This window comes from Thalassophryne amazonica, chromosome 12 (assembly GCF_902500255.1).
Source record: "Thalassophryne amazonica chromosome 12, fThaAma1.1, whole genome shotgun sequence".
Taxonomy (NCBI): domain Eukaryota; kingdom Metazoa; phylum Chordata; class Actinopteri; order Batrachoidiformes; family Batrachoididae; genus Thalassophryne; species Thalassophryne amazonica.
In genome coordinates this window covers 83124429-83142793 of record NC_047114.1, presented here as the reverse complement: position 1 = coordinate 83142793, position 18365 = coordinate 83124429, and the positions used below count along the sequence as shown (strand labels likewise).

Sequence of the window (18365 nt, the reverse complement as noted above, 5' to 3'; positions counted from 1 at the left end):
AAGCATCTAACCAGTCATGTTCATCAGCTGCAATTCATGGATAACTACCCACAGTCACCAATTTTATTTATGTATTATTATTGTTATTTATCTTCTTATTATTATTCTTGTTATTATTATTGTTGTTGTTGTTGTTTTTGTTGCCTAATGCAATTTTGTTTTTAATTGCCCATAAAGTTGTACTATATATCGTAACTATTTTATTATTTATGAATGTATTTATATACTGTTGGGCATTGTTATATAGTTTTTCTGTGAGTCCTCCAGTTTCTAATGAGACTCTTGTCTTCCCCCACCTCTTCTTTGTGCCATTTCAGTTTGTTCAAGCAAGGACATCCGGAACAGTGTGACCAACCTGCAAGTTCTAGAGAACTGCACCGTGATTGAGGGCCACCTAAAAATCTTACTTATGTTCAAGACCAAGACTGAGCATTTCCGAGGCCTCAGTTTTCCCAAGTTAACAGTGGTTACTGACTACCTGTTACTCTTCAGAGTTTACGGCTTGGAAAGCCTCAGTGATCTTTTCCCAAACCTAACCGTCATCAGAGGCAACAACCTTTTCTTCAACTATGCCTTGGTGGTGTTTGAGATGCTTCAGCTGCGAGAGATTGGACTCCATAGTCTGATGAATATCACCCGAGGAGCTGTGAGAATTGAGAAGAACCCAGACCTCTGCTATCTCTCAACTCTTGACTGGTCAAAGATCCTGGACTCAGTAGAGGATAACTATATTGTGGCAAACAAGAACGACAGAGAATGTGGCGATGTGTGCCCAGGAGCAGCTGTCGGCAAGACCACCTGTCAGACCACCACCATCAACGGACACTTTAGCGAACGTTGCTGGACGCAGAAGCACTGCCAGAGAAGTAAGCGATCATCTGTTTAATGATCCAGTGTTATAGTTTTTTGCAACCCCAAATCAGAAAAAGTTAAACCAGTATGGAAAATGCCAAAATAAAAAACAATCGCAATAACAGCACAACCCCTTCCCCTCAAAAAAACAAACAAAAAAACAGTGATTCTTAAGCCCCTTTCACACTGGGCCAACATAGAGTTGCGTCATGTTGACGCTGAGTTTATGCAGCCTAACGCCACAATACGCTGAGGGACACAAAGGGTGACGCAATACGGACGCAAAAAAATTAAACGTTTAAAATTCGGCGTAGAGCACTGGATGCAGAAAGGAAGTAGTTTTCACGCAAGTTGAGGCAACGTAACGGTACTTAACGTGACTGGATGCCACACCCACACAATATAATGCTACCTGACACCAATTTATGATTCCTGTTGTGCTCCATTGTTTACTTCATTCCAACTGATGTTACTGCACGGTTTACCGGAGGAAATGGTTCTACTCTCTACACATAGGAATTACTCCACCAGTTTCATTTTCATACATTCTGGAAGGGGTTTTCAAACGGCACCATTTTGGGGTGGGGAAAACTGCAGATTAGTGCGAGTGAAAGGCCAAAACTGATAGATAACTAATCATTTTCCTTTGAAAATTTTGCTGTGTGGACTGAGTATCAGTGTGTGAAAGGCGAGGGTGCAAGCCTAAGCTGAACACCTGTGATTTCTGATCCCTCAGACTCCACTGCATCAAGAAACGGTCGTTCATTAATAGCCGATATAACCACACGAACAAGGTATTACTTTGGGAAACCTTTGTCAAGCACTACAACACGGAGTTACATTGACAAATGTCACGTAAAATTTCATTGTGCAAAAAAAGAAGCCTTATGTTAAACTTGTCCAGAAGCAACTTCTCCACGCTTGGATGCATCTGGGTCGGACCGTCGCACATGCATCTTAGTCTGACATACCAGCATTCCAGATCTTTTTTGTGTGTGTGTGTGTGTGTGTGTGTGTGTGTGTGTGTGTGTGTGTGTGTGTGTGTGTGTGTGTGTGTGTGTGTGTGTGTGTGTGTGTGTGTGTGTGTGTGTGTGTGTGTGTGTGTGTGTGTGTGTGTGTGTGTGTGTGTGTGTGTGTGTGTGTGTGTGTGTGTGTGTGTGTAAGAACTGGACACCATGTGCCCATGTCCAGTGGCGTAGCAACCTCAGCACGAGCCCCAGTGCAAGATATATTAACAGGCCCCACGCGCATGTTCCTAGTTATTAGACGTATGCACGCAGTCACGCTCACGCACGTGCCCACCCCCACTATGAGGTCTATATATTTACCAAGTGTGTTGGATTTTATAATAAAATAAATGACTTGGGTTATTGTATTAGAAACTTTTTAAGAGGTCAAGAGTCTAGATTTAACACCCCAACTCTGAATCGCATGTCTACAACAGTCTGTAGCCAACATAACAGCCAGCAGAAGGCAGAAAAGTGCTTCCAAAAAATTTTTTTTTGGCATTTTTTGTTACAAGCAGGCATCTATGCTAGATCAAGTCCTTATATAGTAAGGTTTCACATCATGGGCAATGCCAAAAATAAAAATAATTTTTTTGGCCATTTTTGGGCCAAAAACCCCCATTTTCGGGTCAAAATTAAAAAATGATCCAATCCTTTTGATATGCATATCAAATTACTCGTCTTGACGAGTAGAGTTCAAAAATATATAGTTTGACCTATTTTTGACCTTGCGTTACGTCACAATGACCGAAAATGTGGAAAGGTCAATGCTCTTTTCGTGAAGGGTCAAATTCATAAAATCTGTTATGATGGTCCGATTATGACAATTTTGGTGTCTAATTATATGTTTTCTTGCACAAGAAAACCAAGAAGACAACTTACACAGACGATTATGCCAGTCTGAGCTATGAAAATACAATTATGTCAGATAAGATGGGTCTATTGATTAACTTTATCCAACTTCAAAATGGTTATAACATCAAAATTGATCATAATTGGCCTCTTTTAAGCCCATTAATTAAATATAAAAATTGCATAAGTATGTTTTTTGTGAATATAAAGAAAATCAGAATACAAAAGCAAAGAAGACAGACTTTTTAGAGTACACTATGGCTAAGTTATTAAAATCATTTTTTATGATTCATTGTTTCCATTACACAACATAAACTTGATACCTCAAGTATCAGAACCATTCAAAATAAGTTCAGTACACCCACTGACATTATTTTTTTGTTATTAGTACCAAATTGACACATTTTAGTTACCTTAAAGGGGCATTCCATAAAAAAGTAAACTGATTACCACCCATGTTATGGAAAAACATATATTAATATGATTTTGGTAAAACTATGATTTGATGTGATTTGACATCATTTGAAGTATATTTGGGTGTAAATAGAGGGGAAAAAGGGATGTGAGGCAAAATGCAAGACTGCAACCTGTAAGTGCTTTAAGAGTGGTCAGTGTTGCACGGGTGCCTGTGGGTGCCGTGCAGAAGGCTGTTTAAACCCAGGTTGATTGCTTTAAGTAGCTAACACAACAAAACACTTAAAATGCAGTATTTTCAGTTTGGAATTTATATAGAATGTCCTTTGAATGCGTTTATTTGTAATCTAATTTCAGAAATATGCAGTTTTGGATCTACATTTATTACCAGAGAAAAAAGGTACCTCTTGGAACTTATATTAACAACACAATTTATAGCTCATGGCTCTGATGCTTGAACTTGCAAATTATGATGTGTAAAGTTAACAATGAATCAGAAAATGTGATTCTAAGAAAATTGATATTTTTTGCCCTAAGATGTCTTGTTTTGGTTGTTGTTTGTACCCTTTTTTTGCTTTTGTATTCTGATTTTCTTTATATTCACAAAAAACATACGTATGCAATTTTTATATTTAATTAATGTGCTTGATGTGAAAGAGGCCAATTATGATCAATTTTGATGTCATAACCATTTTGAAGTTGGATAAAGTTAATCAATAGACCCATCTTATCTGACATAATTGTATTTTCATAGCTCAGACTGGCATAATGGTCTGTGTAAGTTGTCTTATTGGTTGTCTTGTGCAAGAAAACATATAATTAGACACCAAAATTGTCATAATTGGACCATCATAACAGATTTTATGAATTTGACCCTTAATGAAAAGTGCGTTGACCTTTCCACATTTTTGGTCATTGTGACATAATGCAAGGTCAAAAATAGGTCAAACTATATATTTTTGAACTCTACTCGTCAAGACGAGTAATTTGATATGCATATCAAAAGGATTGGACCATTTTTTGAATATTATATTTTTTGGGGTTTTTGGGCCCAGAAATGGCCAAAAAAAGATTTTTATTTTTGACATCGCCCCTAATGTGAAACCTTACTATATAAGGACTTGATCTAGCATAGATGCCTGCTTGTAACAAAAAATGCAGAAAAAAATTTTTTTGGAAGCACTTTTCTGCCTTCTGCTGGCTGTCTGTACCTCATCATCGCATCAGACAGCAGGGAAGTGTTGTGTGGGCCACCAGAAGAGGAGGTACTGCTGGCCCACCACCAGTGGGCGCCCTGCCTGAAGTGCGGGCTTCAGGCACGAGAGGGCGCTGCCGCCACGGACACAGCCGGGGGTGACAGCTGTCACTCATTATCTCTTGACAGCTGTCACCCATCTACTCTACATCATCTCACTCCATAAAGACCAGACGTCATCTCCACCTCGTTGCCGAGATATCGTACTTCTTTGGAGGTAATAGACTCAGCCGTTTGTGTTTTGCAATATATCTGTATATTGTGAGTGTTTGCAGGAGTACCGGTTCCTCTTTCTGTGGAAGCTGAGTGAGTGCAGGACGGCACTCTTTTCCCCTGAGGAATCACTGCGGTACTCTACAGAATATTGAGTGAGAGGTGGAGGTGGCATTCCCACCGTTGTTGTTACGGGGTGTACACACCCACACTTGACTGTCTTTGTTCTTCGCCAGCAGTACCAGATCCGACAGTCGGGGACGGTGATCACCTGGGAATTCGGGACTTGGCGGCTCCAGTATTCACCAGGTTTGGTGGCGGTGGAAATCGTGTGGTTCCGGCTCTTCTCAGGACAGACGTCTTCTATCCTCGAGCCTGCCCACACGTCACCTTTGTGGATTGACTGTAATCATATTCTGAGATTGTCTGTGTATTCGTTGTGCTCCTTCACAACATTAAATTGTTATTTTTTGGCTCATCTATTGACCGTTCATTTGCGCCCCCTGTTGTGGGTCCGTGTCGCTACACTTTCACAACAGGAAGGAGCTCTCTAATTCACGGTGGTGCTGAAATCAAAAGTCATTTTTCTTGCAAAGTCAAGCGTGTCCCCCCCATGATAAACCGTAAGGCAAGAAGAGATGATAATAAAATGAATCCTATAGCATGACAAGACAGAAAAGAGATATTGTTTTTTTTTTTACACAAAATCCTTCGACCACATAGCAACTGTATAATGTGAAATACACAGCCCTCTTGTGAAACTGGCGCATAGCAGTGATCAAACAGGGAAGGGGCATAGCAACCCACCACAGTCAGATTACTATGATACCCCAGGTTGCCTGAAAAAACATTTGGATCAGTGGAAGGGCATCTTGCGAGCTTTATGCTGGTCAAAATCCTGTATTACATCCCCAGTGTCCAACTCCCTGGCTTTTGAGTTTTCTATGGAGAGGATAGCAAAGCCACTTTGCTCTTCCTGCCCCATGAAGCTCCTCAGGTATTTCTTGATCATTTTTAACTTGGAAAACGATCTCTCAGTTGATCCCATTGTCACTGGCACTGTCAGAAACAAGAGGAGCGGCCCATCGGTGGGCTGCTGGCTCTGGCTACTGGGCCTGCTGGAAAATCCAAAACTGCCAAATTTAGTCAGCTTTGCTTTCTTCTCTTTCTTTTCTGTCCTTTCTTTTATTACTGCCGGATTTATGTTTGTAGGAAGACATTTTTCCGCAAGGTGTTTGATGTCACGAGTTGCCGTAAATCGAGCTATGTCATTGGTCATTGGTTGACATGAAGTGTATAGTTTACCAAGCATTCATCACTTTATAACGTCGTATGAAATACCCCAACAGACATTATGTTATTCTTTTAACTGAGTATTCTTGATTGTAAATTTAGCCTATTATTCATTAAAACACGCACCATTTTGGAATATATTGCACTTAACTATTTCATCAATTGGGAAACCATGACAGAGAGGTTTGCTGTAAGGTAATGAATCAGCTGTGTAATTTGCACTGTGTGTCGTGCGCAGCATGCACAGCATAAGTAAAAGTGCGATTCACTGTGATAATGTAAATTAGCCCAGACAAATTCACAGCCCCTGTATTTCTCGGGCCCCAGTGCAATGGCATGTGCTTCACTGTCTATCCCTACACCACTACCCCCGTCCAAAGAAAAAAGCACCATCCAGACTGTTATCAGTAGCAAGTCCAAAAGCTAGGCTCTGTCATGATATGGAGGTGGTGTCAGTGCCTTCGGCAAATGAAATGTACACTTCTATGATTTTTACAGCAACATATGCTTCCTTCAAAACGACATCTTTTCCACGGATGTCCATGCATTTTTCAATAAGAAGATGCAAAACCACATTCTGCACACATTACAAAGGCGTGGCTATGGAGGAAGAAGTTATAGATGCTGTACTGACCTGCTTCCAGTCCTGACTTGTCCCCAGTAGCATATTCATGTGGATAATTTTGAAACAAAAAATACGACGACGACCCATTATTGTTACACACCTTATGCGGGAATTTAAAGTTCTTAATTGCTACAACTCAGGTGACTCAAGAAAGGCCGCAAGTGAGATTAATGCAGATCTGAAGAAAATAAGTTAAATGCTTGAGGACGTTAAATGCTTCTGGTGTCACAACCACTTGAAGTACGCTTCACGTGGAAAACAGAGCGTCCGTGACACCAGAACGATGAAACACAGTTTCCCAAAAATCTGTGCAATCAATGTAATGACTTCCAGCGATGTTTCTCGCCACAAAGAAGGCTATCAACGGTCAGTTCTTTGTAAAAGTTGATTCTTGAAAAAATATTATTTCTTGAATTTTGTGCTCATGAAGTGGTTTTCTCGTTGATTCTGGGTTTTTGCTGAAAGACGGATGATTTGTTTTCTATGTGTTGATGGTGCTTAAAACGCCGGTTGCCCATTTGCTTAATGCGACCTGATTTTACTGTGAACAATTTGAAAATGTCTGTGAATGACTAGAAACAATAATGAAAGAGTTAAATTCCGACCCAAGCTGTTTCATTCTCACTGATATATGTTAAAGCAGCACCGACAGGCTGTTTTAAAATGGTTTATTTTGCCTCATATCATCTAGAACCTCATTGTTTTGAATCTACTCAGCTATGAATGACAAACGTATTCTACTATTGAACATTAGTTCAAATAAGTTTAATTGAATATTGTTCAAACACTTTACTGTGCGTTGCTGTGCAGTTTCAAATTTTGCCTAATTGTTTCCTCACTGTGGCTTGATATCTGTGTCATGAATAGAAAGTTGTAATGGAAATAAGTACAATTTTTTTTTTTCCTGCTGCCACGAACCTCTGTAAATATATATGGACTTTTTGTTCTATTAATCCTTAAAATTTTGCTCAAAATGCACTATTTCTTACCTCATTTTCAAACAATTTATCCATGGGAAGCCCCACAGACCCCCGCATGTGGGAGGGTAGCCCCCTCCCTCACCCTCCCTAGTGTTGCTGGTCACAGTACACTAGTTTCACATTTTTGGACCTCAACCTTCTTACATGTGTGGAATAAGAGAAAACGTGTCATTTTTATTTTGTCTGTTTGCCAGTGATTTTATTATTATTTTTTTTTTTAGCCTATTCTAAGTAAGAAGAGAAAATCAAACCTTTAAAAAAACTGCTCATCCTTTTTTAGCCATGAAAAAGAAACAGCTTGTATTTAATCTTTTGCATCTTAAAATTTCTGTTGAATCAGATTCTTTGTCTCCACCTTGTTTTACCTTAAACACTAGGACTTCATCACAAAAAAGTTTCTATAAAAAGGTAGAAGGTCAGCAGATGATTTGGCAGCTAAAATAGTTTTTCAGGGTTTCTTTTTCTTTTTTTTTTTTTTGCTTTAATTCTGAATATCTTGGGTGCATACGTACTATCTGTGATAAAATAAAAGTCAAAGTAAATGTAAGAATCACAGAATTTTATTTATTTAGATTTTTTGTACTGTCCCAATTTTTTTGATTGGGGTTGTCGTTTATGCTTTTCATTACGGCTATTACCTGTGTATCTTACAATAAACATCCATATGAATGAGTAGAGTGAATATACGTTTGATACCTTACATAATTTGCTCTAAAATAAAGCGCAAATCACATTGTGCATGATATCAGTGGGGTTGTGTTGTTGGTGTGGAGCGCTTGTTGCAGGAACATTTGGACAGACTGTTCTTATTCCCAGCTGGAACAGAACACAGACAATTAAATTCAGTGTTCAGCCACTTAGCACTTCAGAGGTGTTACACCTGAGAAATGAAGCTGTTAGACCACAAGAGACCCCAATTACATTATCTTGCTGCGTAACGCAGTCTCATTTAGTTAATTGAAAAAGCTGTAGTCACTCCCTGATGAGTGAGACATATAAACTGTGTACAAAAGCCATTTTTTTTTTTTTTTTGCTTTTGCATCGCTGCACGTCTGTGTTGCCTCTGGTCAACACAGAGAAAAGAATTATGGGTAATGAAATGATTTTGAGGCATAATGCGCTCACTGCATCCTAATGACTCAACAACGCATTGTCTCTGCTGCACGTCAAAAGAAATCGATTAAGTGTATTTAATGGTCAAGTCAGGTGACATTTGAACAACCATTGTCAAAGTCGGTATCACCGAAATATGCATTGTTTTGCAAAAATGTTGTCATGAAAGTTCTAACCTTTCAAAAGAAAGCAGAAATGGCAGAAAGTGCATACTATATTGAATTTCACAATGTATGTGTTTCTCTTCCAGCGATGGTCTCCATGATGTCATACAAGAAGCCTTGTTTCAGTGTGAGATAGCATGCATGCTAATGCTGCAATAGCGGGAGATGGACCGTGGTAAATGGTCAGAAAAGAAAATGAGCACAAGGCAAAGTGCAATAGTTGTGGCAAAGGGAGTGACATTAGAGAATAGCATTAGATTATTGACCTTGACTGGTCAATAGTCTCTAATGTCTAATTTCAGTGATGTCTCGTGTCTAGGACACTGATTTTACAAGCTGGAGGCCACATAGCAGATAGATGGATACTATGGGTATAACAGCTAGCCAGTACAAATTGAAAATCAATTTTAAGGTAATAGATATGACTACACGGTAGGGATGTGAATTGTTCAGCAACTCACGATTCAATTCGATTCCGATTCTTGGGGTGACGATTCGATTCAGAATCGATTTTCAATTCAAAGAGCTCTGAGAAATAGTTATATTACTTAAAAAATGTTTATGTTTAAGAAAATGCAGCTTTACAAGGTTAATCAAGTGATTCTAGATGTAAATTTACTTATCTGCTTTGCTCGTTCGGAGTTGGCTGGCAGTTTAGCGAAGCGCTGGTCATTAGTCGGCAGATACCGTTGCTCACCTCTTTTAGCTCCGGGTGATGATGTAGCATGTGGGCTTGTGGATTTGAAGTGTTTCCGAAGTACTTTCATTTTGCAGATTTTGCACACTGCATAAGTCATGTCAAGCTCCTTACGCAGCAAATAATGAAATCCAAAATGCGCCCAAACATTTGCCTTCAGCAAAGACTGTGCTGGCTGAATTAGCTTTTCGTCTGCCATGCTAAGCTACAGCCACTGAACTCTGCAGCTCACAAGTGTTTGAAGCACGCCGGACTCCCCCCCCACCCCGCCACCCCCCTCGCAGGGATGCTGTAGTACGGAAGCCATTGCCTGACAAACAGTACACGCAGCGAGTAAGCAAGAAAATGTTTAAAAAAAATGCTTTTTAAAAATCGATTCTTGGACATTTTGGATCAATTCAGAATCGTAATAAATAAGAATCGCGATTCGGACGTGAATCGATTATTTTTTTTCTGACACCCGTACTACACGGGCCCCAGTCGAAGGCTTGATTTGAACAATGTAAATCGGCTGAGTTGAGCTGATTATGCTGTACTTCCTCATCTTCAAACTCTCCTAGAAGTTCAAAGGTTGGCGTAGGGCTCTTGCCAGACTGGTCACAGGAACTTTGCCTGTGAAGTGAAAACAAAATCAGCATGTCCAATAATTGTAGGCGGTTTAATCCTGTTGAAATTTTGCATGCATTGCACAATTTTTTTTTTTTAATTCAAATTCATGGATCAATGTATACTTTGTAATAGTTATGATGGGTATATGTATAATTTTATATACATGTGTATAATTTTTTATTTTGGTTAAAGTGGTAGGCGTTTACAAGCTTTTGCTTCTGCCTCCACCCTTTCGGGCACATGGGTGCATTGTTGGACTATTTTATTTCTCTCTTTCGTTGTAAGTTTTTTGTTGTTCTGGACCTCTGTGTGCCGAATAAATTCATTCATTCAATTTGAATTTGGCTGCAACAAACTGTTATTTTCAAAATGTATTAATCAATTTTTTTTTTTTTTTTTCAAATACTCGATTGGAAAACGGGGAACTCATATCTCGCTCCACTCTGCTCACATGGCCTGGAGATAAATGCAATTTACAATTTCTTAAATATTGTGTAACATGCAAGGCAGAATGAAAGTGATTGATGTTTCTGAATTATGTGATTATATTTGCTGTTGGTGTCAGATATTGCACCTTCTGTTGATGTGACGCAACAGCCGACAATTCTCGATTGTCGGCTTTCCCACTGTTGTGTCTGCATTCATTGCTTGAGTCAGCTTGATAATACGTTCTAGAAAACTGCAGAGCGCTCGAGCAATGAAGACATCTGATTCCTGACATTAATATTTCTTCAATTAAACATAGCTAAATGTCTGTTGGAATACAACAAAAAGCATTCTAAATTTATAGTAATGTTCCGCTGGCATGTCCTTGCACTCCCCCTCGTGGCTGTGCCACATGGAGCAGCTCCATGTTTATATTCAACATTAAAATGCAGATGAGCTTCAGGATGCATGAAGCCAAGGTAATTTCTTTTACAATATAAGATGTATTTATTTATTTAGAGAAATAACCTAATGACCTGTACTAGTCTAAGAGGATAAAAACTGTTATGAGTTTTTCAGTTTTAATAAATTTGCAAAAATCTAAAAAAACAAACAAAAACAAACACTTTTTAACATTGTCATTATGGGATATTGTATGTAGAATTTTTAGAAAAAAAATGAATTTCATGCATTTTGGAATAAGGCTGTAACATAACAAAATGTGGAAAACGTGAAGTACCGTGAATACTTTCTGGATGCGCCGTAATGGGCTCTTCACTACAAAGGTTGACCCCTTGGTTAATTCAGGTGTTTCATCACAAACGTTTTACTAACAAAAATATATACCGGAAATACATGCAGGCAATTACTATTGCAAAGAGGTGGAATAATTTTTTTTGAGCTTGTGTTCCCGATCTCTAGTTATGACTTTGTTTTGGCATCAACAGCTTCAGTATCTGTCATTGCAGAAACCTTTCTTTCCAGATGATTGTTTTTTTGTTTGTTTGTTTGTTTGTTTTGTCTGGTGAAGGTCATTGTGACACATTGAAAGATGGCCAATTCCCAGGTGTTCCACAAACATCATGTCCACAGGAGGTCAATTAGTTATCAAATAGTTTTCTCTGTAATCTTGCTGTGTGTGTGATTATCTCCATTACCAGTGGAAGCATTATTTCTTTCAAGTGGATCGTTTTGATCATCCTAAATGAATGTGTTCCAGGTGCATTTATAGAATGTTATCGTATGTCTGGTACCAGTTACAGCCTTGACCAGTAAATTGCACAATATAACTGTAGAGTCACTTCATTTTGCATGGTGGGGTAAGATCAAGATTTCACAACTTTCCACTTGCATAGTAGAACAGAATCACACAGAGTTCATTTATTTATTTATTTATTTATTTTACCAACTCTTGTAATTTGTGTTCAAGTGCTAGGAGAAATTATAGGAAGGTACAAATCCCAAAGAATGATATTTAAAACATGAATGATAACACAGCATTTTTGTAATTTCAAAAACACTGTCAAATCTGTTTCCCACATAACTTCTTGGAGCTTCATGCATAGCCGCTGTCTGCTACCGTGCAGCAGGGCGTCATTATTTCCAAGCCTCGCTGCCTTTGCCACATGTCTAACCAGTCTAACATTTACAGATTTCAACTCTCCATTTGAACCAAATCAAAGCAAATGAGGGTTGCTGTTGAAAACAAAAATAGTTCTTTGTTATTATCGGAATGAAAGATGATTAATGTTGTTTTGCCAAAAGGTAGCCGTGTGCCTCTTAGTGTTGAAATCTCTTAACTGCGCCATGTGCTCAGATTTAGTTAAGTAGGCCAAATTCTTTGCCAGTGCAGCTTGGACCATCCGTTCATGATGCAACACCCAACCACTTTGTTTATGAACACTTATTCTCCGCATAATGTCGTGGTGCACTACTTTTGGAAGTGTAGCAAATGAGAAACGTTACTCGTTGCCCCCTATGCACAGCCCCTGGGAAATGGGCCGTTCTCTCTGTTGAGGCTTTTGCTGTCTAAGGACAGACCCGCCCATTTCATACTGCCAAAGTGTTGATAAGATGTTTGCACATGGGTGCTGTCTGAACACCAGGGTCTGCACCATTGTACAACACAGCATACATTTGTTTAGCAGCTTTTTAAAAAAATCTGTTCTTTCACATATGCACTGGACTCCTGCATGCCAACTACCTGTTACAAACTCTGTGTAATATCCAATTGAACCCATGTGTGAATAGCGCAGGTTGTTGTGTAGAAGGTGTGCAATGAGGAAGTGGGCACATTGATGACTGTCTTATCACGCAACTGGAGTGCAAACACAACAATTCCAGTATCAAAGGGTAAAGAAGTGACAGTTATATGAAGACGGCATTGAAAATGTCAAACTGGAGAGACGGCCAGGTTTGGGATCTTGTAACAAATCAGCTTTCTGAGACAGATCGGGCAGTGACAGGGCCGATGCTGAAATCCTCAGACTAAATTCATGTCTTCCAAATAAAGCACATTTCACTTATTAAATTGCCAATATAGGTATATCATTTCACATGTCATTTTTCTTGGTTGTGTGAAATCATTAAAAGTATAATGTTGTTGGTGGATGGATAATCTGTTGATTCTTGAGTGCCAAATAAACAAAGATGGACAAGAAAACATCATAGCCATCAGGTGCTTAGTTTAGGAAAAACAGAAAAGTAGAAAGAAGCAATAGGTAAAGGTGCACTGTTATTATTTATAATTATTATAGTTAGTAGTTATTATTATAATTCTAATAATTAGATTTATAGTCAACTACTGGCAGCTTGAGTTTCCAGCATTGTGTACTGTTATTCTACAGTGTGCTTACTGCAAGTTTATTACGGTAAAAATATTACAGTACTGTGGCACTGTTGAATTACAGTAAGCAGGTGTGGTTGCTAGAATGTTCCTGTTTAAACACACGCACACACGAACAGTCAAACAATTCCATGGAATTGTATTGGGTTTCTTCCATTTTGCTCAGGGTCACCACTTGAAGCTCGGTTGGGGATCCACATGTTGATTTGGCTTTATGGACACAACTCCAGCTGTACAAAGATACTGGAGCATAGTCAGCCTCGAACCAAGGAAATTCTGTTGGGAATTAACTGCGTGTGCCACCATGCACTATGCAGTGCATTAATGTCTGATTTCCAAGTTGAGTTAACATATTTTGTTCTTTAAAGAATGAGAAGTTGACTCTTGAGCCTTGTATTTGGAATTGGATTGGACAGGGTGTGTGTGGTCTTGTGGTCTGGGATCTTTTTTTTTTTTTTTTTACTAGTTTCACTAAAGCATGAAAAGACCCATTAAACTCACACTGGAACCACATGACAGCATGCACAGTGCTCACTGCCGTCTTCACATGTACCTGCTAAGGGATTTTATAGACTTCCTATAGTTCTTCACTTGGGTGCTGTTTTCCTGTTTCTGGTCTAATGGTTGATCTTGGGACTCTTGATGGTTTAAGACTTAGACACACAAATAGATGTTGTCCTGCTGACTGGCAGCTATTTTAAAATCAATTAAGTATGCTTTGTGATATTTCTGCCACATCCCATGGATAGATACATCATGTTCAGTTCATCTCATGCATAACATGTAACTAATCAATACTTCCTCCAGAAAATAATTTCCCAACATTACAGAAAGAGGCTGGGGGAAGGGGACCTATAAGGCTTTTTATTGATGTTATTTAAATAGATTCCCAAATAATACTTTAAAAAAATACCATGAATAAGTTATTATTTGAAGGGGCTCATCCAGCAGCACTTCAAGATTTACCACATATGCTTATTTTTGGAAAGGTGGTGCAGCACAATCGACACAGTGCACTCAAAAGAGCGTTAATCCTCATTAGGTGTTGAAAGTCTGTTTGTCCAAACAGTGGAAAACCTGTGTTTATTAAAACATTGCTGATGTGTGTGTGTTGTTTAATTAGCAGACGTCAGTACAGCTGCGGTTTTAGCAGATGTGTTTTTCACTGTTCATTACTTGCAACTACTTTCCTTTGCGATGGTGATGGTCTATTTCTTATTAACAATTTTTCTATTTGACCTTTTGACAGAAAGTGTAAGTAGTATTTAAAATTTGTTTTTAGGAAATGTCATTTCGGCTTAGCCCTGTTAAATTTGTAACATTAGCTAAGCTCACGATTGATACGTTAATGGTTAAACAAAAGCAAACAAAAAAGCCTGCGGCTACTTGGATGTTACAGTATTATTATTCATAATAATAATAATAATAATAATAGCGTTCAGAACCTGTAGAAACATATTAAACAAAGTTAAAAGTAGTGTCCTATTACAAAAAAACAGAGTAGTTAAGTTGTGTCTGTGCCAGAGGTGCATCAGGGTCACACACTTGCAGTTTGTAAAACAGAAAACAAACCTGCCGATCTGTGACACTTGGCTTACCGCCGATGTTTACAGTTATAACCCTTTCACCCGCTGCTCTAAAAGAGCTTCTCCAATACAGCCACTGCTAATTTCTCATCCTTTTTACATTAAATTGGGCGCATCCGTTGAAGCAAAGTGCTATGATAAGGTTGCTTATTTTCAAACAGATTAGATTTGTGGACACACACACACATACAGAGAGAGAGAGTATTGAAAAACTACACCATCACTCCTGTTTTTTGTTGCTTTCAAATCTTGCCTGTTACACAAAAAGTAAATCTCAGATATTTATGGGCAAAAATTCATTCTCATGTAAACGTAAGTAACGGTTATATCTGATTTTCAGGCTAAAGATGATTTAAAGTAATGAAATCTACAAACACTCGTGCATTGTCTGTGGGGATCTACGGGCTCTAGATTGGGTAGTGTTTATAAAATAGGTAGCATTTTCAAGGGTGGCAATAAATTGTGCAAAGTTTCTGTTATGAGTTGGGATGGCATGTGAGTCCAGAATATTTTTAGAACCATACTTTTAATATATAGATGATTTACTGCCCCCTGCTGGAATGGTGCGTGAGTCCACAGTGTAAATATTAATGCCCATTGTTCAGTGTTGGTAGCTAATGTATGCAGCTTCTCTAAAAATATTAATCGTATCAATGTTCAGTTTTGGTGCCGTTCATCCTTAGGCCTAAATACATAAACATTACCAAATGGCAAATGCCACCTCTCCACAGTTTGTGCGTAATCAAAATAGCATGCAGACACGTACAGCTGTTTGTTTTTCTGCAATCTGCTGTAAGTGCTTTTAATTTGGCAAACAGAGACTGGTGGAAGACATTAAAAGCACTACACTTCTGATTTATGATACCAAGATGACATTTAAGTCACTCGTGGTAACAGCAACATAACACTTCACTAAAGTGACTAAACTAATTGAATACAAAAAAACACAATAAATCAATAACACTAACACTGTTAAACTAATATAAAACACAATAACATTTAAAACCTCAAAACCAGCATAACGTCCATTGTCTATTGGTTAGCTAAAATTCCTAATTTCTCCAAAAATATTTGTCCTGCCAACTTTCTGTTTTTGCAGCGTTCATCCTTGACCTAAATAGCATAAGCGTACCAAATGGCAAATGGCAGCTCTCCCCGTTTTTTGCGTGCTCAAACCCATACATACGCACACATGCACACAGAGGCCATTTTGCTATTATAATATAGATTACTAACAATTTAGCTTTGGATAACAGCAGAATATTTGCAATATATTTAGGTGTGGAGCTACTTGTAGGTTTGGTTCATACCAATAGAAAAATTCAATTCTAATTGAAAGCAGGCTTTTGAAGTCTGAGAGGAATTTGTAAGCTGGTGCCAAAGAAACCTTGGTTTTGCATGTTGTCCTTTAATTAAATGCTGTTTGCTGACAGGGCTCATTTAAAGATAACGGCATTTGATTATATTTTTGTAGATGGCTGTTATCTGGCACAGTTTGATCCGGATGTCGGCTGAGCCTGAAACGCACGAGGGGCTGGCAGCTTAAAATGTTGATGCAGAAAAATAAACTTTTAAGAGTCTTTTATTTTATTTTATTTTTTGTCTTTCTTTTGTTTAATGTGAACCTGTCCATCTTAAAGTATTTCTGAAATCTTAGTTTTGCTTCATTAAGGAATGAATGCACTAGTGTTAGTATATGGCAGATTTGTTAGTACATTTATAACTGGAGTTTTTCCATGTATATTACACACTAAAACAATTATAAAGAAGTGGTGCTTCTGCTTTAGATCTTCACCTTTGTCCCGAATTCTGAACTTCTTCACATAATGATTGGAACAGATAAAGGAACCTCTTAATCACATGCATCATATTGATTTATCCAAATAGGGTTACAGCAACTTATAGGGTTGGATGATGTTTACAATAAATCATCAGAATGGATAATGAAATTGTGCGCATGTGTGGTGGGGGGAGGGGGATGTCTTTGTATATATGTTATTTGAAAATTTATAAAATTTCTACTTAGAATTTGAGGACTTTTTTTATTTACTATTATAAATTGACCTCCATTTCCTCACTTACTGTAATGGGCCTAGTAACAGCACACGTCATCTGAATTTCCCCAAGCAGCTCTTGCCAGCCTTGCCGTACTCGTAGTAGCAGAGTACCCCCCGAGGCATACCGTTCAGCAAAATATTTTTTGTTCTGTGGTGCAGTCTCTTTCTGCTGCCTTACGATAGTAATGCACTGACGTGGCACCTGACCACACCTCGTTTTAAGACCAGCATGCCCCATGGGCGTAAAGATGAACATAAAAGCTCTTGCTGTTTAAAGAATGTGTGTGCTGGGCATGAAAATGGCAACCGCGCCATTTGGAAGCTTGCAGTGATACTTGCGTGATGGACTGTGCACTGTTTTGCGCAGGGTGCAAGTTAGGCCCCAAAGTGTTTAAAACTGCTTTAAGCCGTTCATCTTATATGCAACTTATATTTAAGAGGGCATTGTACGTAAATATTGTTTTTTCTCCAAACTTTGGAGGTATTCCCCCATTTGTGGAAGAATTTGTAAAGAGGCTACAAAATGATAATGATCTACAATGGCCAATAGGGGATGCAACCATTTCCAAATTAAGACAACACTAGCAAATTCCTAACATTTTTACAAATCTTACAAAAAAAGTAAATTCAACAATAGGCTGTTGCCAAAAACAAAAGTGGCTGTCTAGCTAATTGAAAAATGCTTGCAAACATGGAGAACACAAACATAACCTACAGCTCATAGAACAGTTTAATTTGATGTCAGCCACAAGTTGAGAGCATACATACAAACGCTTTGCAAATATTCACAGTAGAAATACTCTGAGTACAAAAACAGAAGTTTCTGCCTGGAGGACTTTAACTGACTTTCTACTGTTCAGTGCATTGCAAGTAAAATAGGAAAAATTTTTGGATAACATACATTGATAAACTTACTCATCTCTGCCCATTAGATGGACTGAAATGTTTGCCAGTTAAAGTCCTCCAGGGAGAAACTGCTGTTTGTGTTGTAAGTACGTCCGTTGTGTTGCGAAGCTTTGCAAAGTGTTCTATGTTTTGGGTGCATTGTGTAAATTTGCAGAGACACATTCTCAAATAAAATTGCTGTAGGCTCTTCTTTTAGTTTGCAAAAGTATTTTCAAGCATCTACCTGTTGTTGCATTTGATGCAGATATTTTTTTGCATTTGTAAATTTTTTTTTTTTTTTATTTTTTTTTCCTTTTGCAGGAGACCCTTTACAGAAAAATGTACATTTAGTATCTTTCATTGAAGATTGGCTCTGAACTGACAGGTCTGCCTCTGATTGGTTGGCTCTTTCTACACTTCTAACATGTTTGCTTCCAGAGCCTATGAGCAGCGTGGAACAACTGTTGGCGTCATGCATGCAGCCACAATTGG

The 18365-nt window shown here is 38.4% G+C and overlaps 1 protein-coding gene and 1 long non-coding RNA gene across 2 annotated transcripts in view; both read left to right on the top strand.

Moving 5' to 3' along the window:
• insra (insulin receptor a) overlaps window positions 1-18365 on the top strand; it is a 105359-nt gene that overhangs the window by 29990 nt on the left and 57004 nt on the right. The window contains exon 2 of the mRNA XM_034182384.1: window positions 318-866. Within this exon, the coding sequence (XP_034038275.1) occupies window positions 318-866 (549 nt within the window). The remainder of the gene's footprint in view (window positions 1-317; window positions 867-18365) is intronic.
• Window positions 6809-9285, top strand: LOC117521069. Its single transcript, XR_004563876.1, has 3 exons — window positions 6809-6894; window positions 8291-8293; window positions 9273-9285. It is a non-coding gene; the product is annotated as an uncharacterized LOC117521069 (long non-coding RNA).